The 12,055-nt window shown below is 31.1% G+C and overlaps 1 protein-coding gene across 1 annotated transcript in view; it reads right to left on the bottom strand.

The window, feature by feature from the left end:
* The window catches only part of CCT5 (chaperonin containing TCP1 subunit 5), a 31,159-nt gene extending 19,402 nt beyond the window's left edge, over nt 1-11,757 (bottom strand). The window contains exons 1-4 of the mRNA XM_076480881.1: nt 11,460-11,757; nt 7,335-7,395; nt 5,845-6,009; nt 1,019-1,217 (exon numbers count right to left, since the gene is read on the bottom strand). Of these exons, the coding sequence (XP_076336996.1) occupies nt 1,019-1,217; nt 5,845-6,009; nt 7,335-7,395; nt 11,460-11,564 (530 nt within the window). The 5' untranslated portion in view covers nt 11,565-11,757. The remainder of the gene's footprint in view (nt 1-1,018; nt 1,218-5,844; nt 6,010-7,334; nt 7,396-11,459) is intronic.
* Nucleotides 11,758-12,055: the final 298 nt, after the last annotated feature.

Genomic DNA, 12,055 nt, shown 5'->3' with positions numbered 1-12,055 from the left:
GTCTGTATTTTTACCAGACCGAATGCAAAGTAATTTTTCGTGTTATGATTAAAAAAACTATTCTTTGTCCCAGAAATCTCAAATATTTGTATAATCTCTAAAACCTCTTAAGTACATTTCAACTGTTTTTTTTCCTGTACCCTGACAGAATGGGTACTCTCAATTTGTTTGACTGTGTAACCACCATAAAAAATTAGGAAATATAAACTATGCATTTTTTGTTGTAGAATTACAAATTATAACCTCAAAACACAAATGTCTAGCCTATGTAGCATAACTCTCATGACATTGTGTATTTATATATATTTATTGACCTCCCAGATGTGTCTGGCTAACATTACATAACTAGCATGTTACCATATTTAAAATATAAAACTGATCTTTAGTCTTTACAAAGTGGTCCTGTCTTAGCTGTGTTTTGGTAAACTAGCATTTCATAATATACAGTCAGTTTATGTACATACATAATGTATAACTGAAACTTATTACTATTTCAAAATATGTTATTAAACATTTTTCTTAAGAGAAAGCAACAAATAAAGAAGTAAAGTAACTATCTCTTCTAGCTAAAACCTCTGAACCCAGTTACTGCAGGATGTAGACTGCAGTCTTAAGGGTTTGCACATGGAGGATATGAAGCTATAGACTTAGTATTTTGATATCATGAACATCTAAGCCAACAATTACTGCATTCAACATACCATAGTATTCACAAAAGTCAATATTTAGGTATGTTCTCTTCATATTTACTTTTGAATTAACAAATTAACTTGTACATAATATTAAAGTTTGAATTATAATCTACAATTTGATACCAAACTTACAAATTCATAAAATAGTAATTCAATAAAATTTTTAATACAAGTCAACAACATAATGACATAGCCATAGTTCCACTACCAATCACAAAATGCTTAAATAATACACATGAAGGATAAAAGTTGAGACATTATCTAAACAAGTTTATTCCAAGGATTATATTTGAAAAAGAATTAATTTCTTCAATTATTTTACTTACATTTTCGATCCTAAAGATGTCATTGCAGTTTGCACCAGAGGTTCCAAGTTGTTTTTATCCACAGAAAAACTATCACTTATTTTCTCCAAATGATCCATAGCACAACGAGCTGCCATTTCAAAGCCATCAGCAATCCTTATTGGATGAATTCCTCTGTCTAAGAGTTGCTCTGCTTGTTCAAGTAGTGCCCCAGCCAAAACTATTTATGTAAAAATGTACATAATGCTTTAGTTAAAACACTTCATAATAATTCAGAAATTAAAGAAAGGCAACAGATCAACTTAATTATCATTTGGATTTTATCACAATAATACTGAAGTACATGAACAACCAATGAAAATATCAAATTACACAAAATTTCACAAATCTCTGAGAAAAAAAAACAAACTTTCATTGATAAACTAAGTAAATAAAATGAGTTAACTTTTCTTGATGATGAGAAACCCACATGAAATAAAAATATATCTCAGAATGGCTGGTGTGGGTATTAATGCTTTTACTGATAAAGCAGAGAACAATGTTTAAACCATCCTAGGTCACCTTTGTTAACCTGAAGATTTGTTTGCAACATAATTAAAAAAATAGAATAATTTTTTTATTTGGTTTTAAATGACTCACCTATCAATCATTCATTCTAAAATTAATATATTTTCTTAGTAGCACTGAATAGCTCAAATAGCTTTTATGTACTGCATAAAACAGACAACACTTAGTAAATAATCCTCAATATTTATTAGTAACTGACAGAAAAAAAGCCAGCAGGTAAATTCATGTTCTAGCATGCTCTCACACAAACATGTCTGTCCTGGAAAAGCAAAATCAAAACCAATACTTGGATTTCAAGCTCAGTAATAAACTCTGAACAACTGTATGTTCTATAGCACAAAATGGGTAAACAGTATGCAGCTTTATCCAAGAGCTCTGAAGTTGTTGGGAACTGGCTAACTAAATACCCAATTTCATCAAGAGCAACCAGTACTGACTGTTGCAATGTTACAAGCAAGGTAAGGGAAGTAAGCTTATCTGAAACTAAGCACAAAGATTCAATTTGCTGCTAACTTTGTAATTGTTTATGTATATCCAGAGCTGTCCTGATATTTAAAGTAAAACATTACCCATCTTAATAATCAAATTATACTGAACTCCTTGTGCTGATGATGTGATACATCACTGACTTACTTCTGCTGACAGAATTAAGCCTTTTTTTCTCAAATCCAGTTCTGTACATACCTGGGGTAACTCAGGACAACACAATGATATAAATACAAAATTCTATTTTTTACTTGTAAATTAGAGAGTATATGTTTAAAAAATTTGAAAGATTATTAACTAACACTACAAAGCAAAATAACAGGTTTTATTTTTAATCAAGTCTTAGTCTTAAGGTTTATTAAGCAATGGTTTCCTCATGCCTTTATTTTTGCACATCTGTCTGACATGCAAAGTGATTTTTATTTGAGATTAAAAATACTTTTATGCACCAGAAAATGTTCAATTTTCACATGCAAAATCTTTATGTTCAGATAGTTTAATCAAATGTTTAAGAAAACTTTATTTTCACTAAAAATTTCTTTATGGTTCATTCACTTTAACCAATCTCATAACCACCATGTAAAATTAGGAAATCAACATAAATTATGACATTTTCATTCTAAAATGACAACAGATTATAAAACAAAAACATAAATGTTTCAGACTAAATAGCTTAAATCTTATAACATCATCCATTTATAAAGATTTATTTCTTATTACATTAACTTTTCAGCCATGCTTGGCTAACAATACAGACACTACAATGACTTGGAACATGAGCACTCATATTACCATATCCAATAACATAAACTGACCTTTAGTTTTTACAGAGTGGCCTCTCTTTGCTAGGTTTTAATTACTGGTATTTGGTAAAATACAATTAAATTTCAATTGTTATATATTGTATATTTATATAGATTATTACTATTTACAAACAAGTCCTTCACCTTATTTTTCTTAAAAGATAGAACAGTAAATAAAGAACTGATGCACACAAGCACCTCTTAGAGTTACAGTTACAACAAAGTGTTCATACCCCATGTGTTGTGAGTTTTTTTTCTCATAACTTAAAAAGTATTACAATTAGGATAATGAAAGTATAGTACATTATAAATATCATACTAACACACATCTCCATAAATTTTTATGTAAATTGAACGACAAATAAACTATTTATAAACAAATAACCAAACATTGGAGGGGCAGAAAGTGTTTGTGTGTCTACTTTAATGGTCAGTTGTGTAGCCTTTCAGTTGAATTACTTAGTGCAATCTCACCTCATATCCCCCCCCATGATTGTTTGACAGTGCTCGACCTGTATTTTCTTCCATTATTCTTTATAGAAGGCCTTCAACCCTTGCAATTTTTTCGGATGATGCTGATGAACCTTGGTCTTCAGCTAATGCCGAACGTTTTCAATTGGGTTGAGATCAGGTGACTGTGATGGCCACTCCAGAATGCTTATATGGTTCCTCTGCAACCGGGATTGCACATATTTCGATGTGTACTTGGGGTCATTGTCGTTCTGGAAGATTCAATGACGCCCAAGTCGCAAGTACCGAGCATCATATATAGTGAACATCATTGTGGCCAAAGAGCTCGATTTTAGTCTTGCCTGACCAAAGAATATTCTTCCAATAAATAAAGGATATATCTACATGCCTTCTTGCATACCTCAATTGTACTTCTAAATAAACAGGCTTTAAATATGGAGTTCTATGAGGACGGCGTGCTTTGAACCCAGAAGAGCATGACATGTTCGTAACTGTAGAGGTAATTACTTCAACCCCAGTTTCCCTTACCAGTTTGTGTATGTCATTACGTGCTAAACGAGGGTTCCTACTAACTTTTCTGAGAACCTTCCCCTTGGTTCTCTCTGGAATTTTGGTAGGGCGTCCAGAACAAGGGAGGTTAGCAGTTGATCCTGTAAGTTTAAACTTAGCAATTATGCTCTGAACAGTAGATTTCGGCACATTAAGTTGTGTAGCAATACTGTAAAGAGACACACGAGTTGTATTTTACAATAAATCTGTTTTTTAAATCACTGGACAATTGTTTCCTGTTTGCCATGATGACCAAGCAGATAATGACGGAGACGGTGCTAAATTGCCAGAAGTACATTTTTTTGCTGACTAAATTCCAATAATTATGAACCCAGTGTCTAGTTCTGGAATGGTATAATGTAGTTTATTTACAAAACTAAGCAAAATGTTTATGGGAATATCAGTTTTTCCACACATTCTGAAATGTATGAACACTTTCTGCTCCTCCTATTTTTGGTTATTTGTTTATAAACAGTTTATTTATCGTTTAATTTACAAAAAAATTTATGTAAATGTGTGTTAGTATAATATTTATAATACAGCATAGGTCTATAACTCTAATCATGATACTTTTTATGTTATGAACAAAAAATTACTTGGGACGCAGGGGTATGAACACTTTCTGTCGTAACTGTACAGCCTTTGTACTTGTTGCTGCTTACCTTAGCTTGCTGAGCCTCAAGAAATTTCACACCTGAAGGATGTGAAATGAAATAATGTTTTTAGGTGTTACACCTACATAACCAAAATAATAATAAGTTACTTTATACATACCACAGAATTCTATTATACTTTATCAAGCATAACAGCTAAGCCGTATCTTAAAAGATACGAAATTACAAACAGGCTAAAGATTCAAGTTACGAGCTCGAAGGTTTGTCTCAAAAGAAAGAAGTGGCACAGTTTATTTGAAAATCACTAAGGGGACATCATGTCTTTTGATTGGTTATTCACATCATATATAGAATTGCGTATTAGGGACAGTTTCCCTAAATGGAAAGACGTGAGCAAGGGGTGGAACTGTGTCTGATTCACTATGCAGTGACAGCTCAGCATATGGAAAAATAAAATATTTTTATTTTATACCCCAACCTTGTAAATACCAGTAATATCTAATTTTAACCAGTGCTGCATTGAACGTACCCCGTGACACAAAAACTGATGTTTTAAGTGTTTGTTTAGTAGTTAATTTAAAATATTAAACAAGTATAATATGAACGTAAAATTTACAGTTTGTTACAAAACTTTGAGATAAATTCATAAAATATGTTAGATAAAATACTGAATGCAAATCAAACTATGGCCTTCGACCCATAACCCATCTTCAAATGGTCAATTGGCAAAATTGTCACCTACAGTAATGTGTATAAAATGCTGAAGATTGATATAAGCAAACTTACAAAAAACTGCAACTGTATATTTAGACCGAAGTTTAATGAAGAAATAACACAAGAATTAATGTTACAAAACATTCTTAACAGAACTATGAAAATCAATGTTAAACTCTAGTGTATTAATTCCTCCAGACTATAATAAATGATCATTGTGGCTTAGCCATTTAACTACATATACCCTCCAATACAGAAACTTGTTTCTGAAAACTACTCAACAAATGGAACTGCAAATGCAGAACAAACTTAGGAATGTCAAACTATTAAATATAGCAACAAAAACACCTCACATTTAGTTTTACTCTACTTTAAAACTGTGTACAAAGGTTAATATTTTGTTATTTTGTGTGTGTAAAAATATCTTTTCCTGAGATCACCATCAATTAATGTTACACTAATTTGATAGTTTTCTATGTTTTAAAGATAATTTTTTGTAATTTAACCTTTGTGTGTCTGTAATAAAATCTTCTGTTTTTAAGGTTATAATGGTTAATTTTCTTGGGAGTCTCTGCAAAACAACCGTAATTAAGCTTAACCTTTGTTATATATATAGATTGCTTGTACCATATTATGCACTCACCAACAACTCCAGTAGTACCATCTCCAATTTCATCATCCTGAGACTGGGAAAGCTGAACCATTAACCTTGCAATCTGATGATCAACATCCATCATCTTCAGAATGGTAGCACCATCATTAGTTACAGTTACATCTCCATCTGGAGATACCATCATTTTGTCTAGACCTAGAAAAAGATGCATGTAACCCAAAGGTTTATCAACAAAATTATCTTTGTTAGATTGTAAATACTTAGGTTCCAAGTATACAAATGTATCATACCAGGCATTTTTATAGCAACAAAAAAAACAAACAACAAACTAATTTTAAAAAATGGTGTTCAAATGTAATTTACATTAGTTTTTAAGACAAACAAACAATACATTTCATAAATGATAATATCACACAGTGTTCAGTAATACCAGAAACTTATCAACCAAAATTTATTTTCACCACAACCAACCCTGCTTATATAATATTTGTTTTAAATATACTACAATATTTACAAAATTTGTTCAAAGCACACTTGCTTTTTGGTCTCAAAATTAACACAAAAAATTACTTGATGATAAAGTATTTTTGTTGTTATAACATAGAAGCACTGGAAAAAAAATGCTGGTACACCTTTTAGAAGATTCACAGATAATGTTACAGATCAACAAAACATATGATTTTCAGTTATTTATATTGCCATGTTCTGAGTATATAAGACTACTGTAGTCAAGATTAACAACACAATTTCACTTGCTGGCATCATGATAGCTTACAATCCCAGCTGAGTGCAAGGCAGTTACTTACTAATGCCTTCAAAAATTATGAAAACAATACAGCTACCCAACTAACTGGTATAGTTGTTTGTTAAACCATACTGCAACTAAAAGGTTGGTTTCTAGATTCATCACAATTACAAGTTTATCAACTGTATGACACCCGGAGCACACTTTTTAATCAGCTTGAGTGAAAAATGCATCAAAATTAGGAAAATCACTCAACAAAACCAGGGGCTCCACAAACATTTAACTCAGGACCCCAGAGCTTTCAGTGTTCACTTTACTGTGATGAGTGTATCTGTGGGTCACACTTCCTTGCTTCACAGATTAGAAATGTCAAAGATTTTATTATGTTTTTAAGGCATCATTCAACCTGTTCAACTTTCTTGTAAGTTGTACCTGCAGAATTTTGTCTCTTTACTATAGTTATTTATCAAACTTTGTTTTTAAAATAATGCACTAAGTTTCAGTGTTTATAATCATTGGCATACAATAATAACCACATAACATTATAAGCACGTAAACATTTTATACTGTTAATCAGAAGATTTCATGCATAGATATATATGTAAAGTTTTAAATCTCTTAGGTTCACCTACATATACTTTTAACACTTATTCTTATTGATCTTTCTCTATTCAGACTTATTTAAACACACACGTTTCATTTATTATTATTACTGTTTGGTAGAACTAATGTGTATGAGGAAGAAAATCATTGCTACTTTAAGCATACATCTTACCTTTAGGCCCTAAGGAGGTCCGTAAAGTATTAGCAACACTTCGACCAGCAAGTATGTGCGACTATAAAAAGAAAATGAAAATATCCATTAATCATTGGATTGTTACTTTAAAACTAAGTTTGACTAAAACCACATGGGTATAAAATTTATTACAGTTAAAACTCTCTAGTTCTACATTCTGTGGTCCAGTACATTTAAATCTGCTGCCATCAGTTTGTAAATTGGCCACTAGAATACTGCTGTTAGTTGCACCAAGGTGCCAGGTTTGTTTACATCTGAAATTGAGTGTTTTGGTTATACACTCCTGTTTTAGCTTATATTTTGCCTGTATCTTAAACCTACATTACGTCTTCCAAGAAACCAAGAGTTGTGGAAGGTGATGTTCGTGTTGTTTTAAGCTTTATTCTACCTTTTATTATATAGCAATAAGTATGCAGAGCTATCTGGCAAGCTTAGGGAAAAAGGCATGTTTACATAACAGGTTCTTAGGGGCAGATTCTGTGGTCTGGCATTTTCCATAATCCAGAACTTGTCAGGTCCCAAGTGCCAGACTAAAAGGTTTCAACTGTATTTTTAAAACAAATACCATTTGGACAAAAATTCAGTCTATCTACATTATACAAAGACCAGAACATTTTAGTGAGGAAAACTTAGTTCTATAATGTACAGTTATATTACTGGAAATTTGTTTAAATTAAACTATACTCAAAGTTCTAGAGTTGTTTATGTTCAGAAATATGTTTACAATAAACCAACTGAACAATGTGTGATAAAATCCAATGTTAGTGTCTTGAAATCTCTCATAAGATTTAAAGATTTTCAATGTTTTTGTTCCACTTATGTAAAATTATGGGTGTATACCAGATATTCTTTGCTGGTATGGGTATTAAAACTTTAAAATACAGAGCAACATTTCGACCTCCACAAGTCATCTTCAGGTTAACAAAGAGAGTTTTTACTTCTAGTGGGTTTCTTGTCACCACAAAATATTCTTTGCCTTGTACTTTTTAATGCCAAATTTCACAATAATAAATTATATCAAAGTCACATATTCAATCCGAGTACAAAACTGATGTGCCAAATGGCCATAAATAAAATGTTGGGTACACACAAGTTTAAAAGGATGCAGTGGTTGTGTTTAAATAAAAACTTAGATCATGGTTATGAAATACAGCAGTTGGAATGAAAGTGCACCCTGCACCAGAACATAATGCCCATCTTAACCCTATTTACTGAAGGAAGGTATGCCTCTAATTTACCTTCTGACAATGAAAATACTTAACTTGCACTCAACAAAGAACCAACATACTTAATGTTTTCTTTAACTTAAAGAAAATCATATATTTTGACTAAGCTTTTCTATCACCTCTAGTAATCTGAAATGTTCAAACTTTTGTTGTGAGGCATTGTCTTTATGAATTATTTAAAATACTTCATTTTGTTTTAGAATCTGAATTTTTTTAATGTCTATCAAAGATTTCCCATAGTGACAATGAAAGCTTATGAAGAAGCCACTTGACTCAAGATCATAGACTAATCATTTTGCGATTTTCAAAACTTAAGTAACTCCAGGATGTGCAAACATCTAATATTATTGTATAACATCATATTCAAATCCAACAAGCAGGACCAATTCTACAGTACAGGAAGTCTGGATGCACAATTATATATAAGGGATCAGAAGGTTAGAGACAAAACCATGTGTCAAGCATCTAAAACTCAATTTTGTCAACAGCCCACCCATTTTTCAGACATAAGAAAACAGAAGCAGATGCAATAATGATGAAAATGTAGTAGTTCAAGTAAAATTAAATTTTCTTGCACTATCACTGGCCCACTTTTAAAAGGTTTTTGAAATTGTGACTGTAATTTTGGTTTATTTTAATTTTCTAAAAAAACAACAAACATATGAAGTGTATCTGAGGTTTTAAAGACTAGGCAAATGCAATTTGAGATTTTTGGGATAAAAAATGTTAATTTTAAGATGAAAATCATTTTGTGCATGGACTAGTACAAAATAATTAATAAGTCTGCAGACAAATCTTTTTTTAGTTTATTAAAAATACTTAACTAAAAATATGATTTTTCATAAGTGAAAGAAAATTTATTAAAGTTCTGACAAAACTTGAAAATATGCATACCATATTGAGTTGTATCAAAACTATAAATTATATATAGTCTAAACAAGTCCAAAGAGATTACAGGGCTGTCAAATTGACCAAGCCTGCATCAAGAGAATAAAACAAGTGAAATGAACTCAACAGGGATTCAGATGATTGGGAACTTGGAATCCCTTCATTGAAGGGGGGAGGACTTGAGTGTTTCACACCCACCACCATCCTGAGAGCAGGCTCTGCCAACAAGAAGCTACTCCTATCTACTACACTAATTATTTAAACATTTATAAAACCTTCCTTAAACTCTTAAACCCACTAAATACATCATACCTGAAAGCAACCCATTCCAAAGTACAGGTTTATATTTATGCAGGCACTGGTATCCCTTGCACATGATTTGTCATGTGATATTCCTTTAAGAAATTATTCTTCAAATAATTTCTTGACAAACTATTATGATACCAAAACAAGTTGGTTAAACAGTGATTAATAAATATTAGCTTCCAGACAAGACAGAATCAATACTTAAATGATTTGATAGCAAACATTATGTCATTATAAAATAAGCTCACTTAAACTAATACACAATTTTTCTTTAAGCAACTAAGTGAAAGCTAAGAGTGCAGAGCAAAGGATTCAAATACAAAGTTTAAAAACTCACAAACTTAGTATATTTTGTTTATAATTTGTCTTGATTACAGTTATGGTTGTAGTAATTTTACCTGTGTTTTAAAATTAACAAAGTGCTCCAGATAAGTGGTGTAATGGCTTAATTTCCATCCAAAAAGTAGCCATTTATAGCCTTAAAAATAAAGTTGTTTTACTCTGATGAAAAGATAAATGTAGCTCCTGGTGGTTTAATGGAAGTACAGTAGTTAATGTGCACATTCTTACAGTTTATTTACAATTCATACAGTAAAGCTGCATAAATAAGCACTCTAATTGCCAGATGCTTTTATCTGTACACCCAGGAATAATCAAATTTTGGGTAAAAAACAGAATAAGAAATTATAATTACATTTATCATGACTACATACAGTAATTTAATTTTCTAGATTAATACTGTGCCAAATTCCTTCTTTCAATTAATAAAGATTTCTAAAATTTCTGAAACAAAATTTCTGAAAATTCACAACCTTTTCTTCAGACTTGAACTGAATGTTATTAGAAAGTGTGTACTGAATTTCGTGCACTGAGTAAGTATAAAAATAAAACCAATAGCTGACAAACATCACCAGTGCAGTCCTGAAAGGGAATAATGGAATCTAATCAACTATCAGAAGTGCATCATAGATCAGTGATTGGACCTTTTCATTTTCTTAACCATATCAATTTTTTTTTTTTAGAGTTATAATTAGTAAAATCAAACAAAGGACAATGACATATTAGAAATTATTCAGGAGAGCTACTAAGATAATTTTAGAGTTGAGAGTTTCCTCACCAGAAATAAAAGACACCTTTTACTTTTCTCAAGACAAATCTAAAAGGTTAAGTGGTAAGCTTAATACCTACTACCAGATTATACTGAGGACCAATAAGATAAAGATTTTTTATTTACATGCACTGTTTCCTGAAAAGTAGTTAGTATAAGATGACAAGGTTTAAGATTTAGGGAGAAAGAGAGGCTCTTGATCATGACCAAAAAATAAAACTTTTGACTTAAGGGTGTCTGTGATTGTGAAAGTTGCAAAGACTATCTTGAAAGGCCAAATAGGCTTTTCTATGACAGTATTGTTTATCAGTATTACTGTAGTATTAAAATAAAAATTCAGTCTTAAACAGACTAAAGCTTTCATATTATATTTAAACTACATCATTACGTTAACAAAATTTACCACTTCAATCAACACAATAACCTTGAATAGTATTTTTTTTAATTGGCTTAATTTAAGGTTTCTTCATCTTCTGTAACTCATAAAAACAATAACTGATGTATTTGTAACACGAAGAGATATTTGCAGATATTATTAGTACCGGGTGGTTAGTGAAATCTTTAGGCCTAACCTACCTTTAAGGCTTCTATACCAACTAATCGTTTTTTTCGTTCTTGATCTTTAAGAATGAGAAATGGCCTTCCATATTCATCAAATGCTAAATGTCCAACCGCAGTCATCTCTAAATTTTATAATATATTAATTGGTAATTAATTTATTATAAAGATTACTATCGATTTAAAAGCAGCTGCTATGAAACAAATTTAAGACGACACCACCCTTTCCAGAACCTTCCCATACACTTGAACAAAACAACGCTTCAGCAATGTAAGGCATAGCCGCCTCAGTAGTTACTCCTCAACTTTAATATATATTTTTTATTAACATTTCCTGTAAATAAAAAATAAATGTACTTATTATCATGTATTTTAGTAATTTATTAATTTTCTCATTGATGAAAAAATAGATAACTCACAAGTTAACGTATACCAAACCTAATTAGATATGAAACTTCAGAAGCATTTTAAAATCATTTTATATCTGTGTTAATTAATATGTTTCTCGCACTAAAGCAAAGGGTAAAATATTAAAGTTAATATTTATGTGTCTAAAATTTCAGCATTGGTATTCTGCTTTGTTTGTTTAATCACCTAATCGGCATCTTACACAT

This window comes from Tachypleus tridentatus, chromosome 2, assembly GCF_004210375.1.
Source record: "Tachypleus tridentatus isolate NWPU-2018 chromosome 2, ASM421037v1, whole genome shotgun sequence".
Classification (NCBI taxonomy): domain Eukaryota; kingdom Metazoa; phylum Arthropoda; class Merostomata; order Xiphosura; family Limulidae; genus Tachypleus; species Tachypleus tridentatus.
Note: the sequence above shows the minus strand (reverse complement) of the source record. Positions and strands in the feature narration are given on the sequence as shown.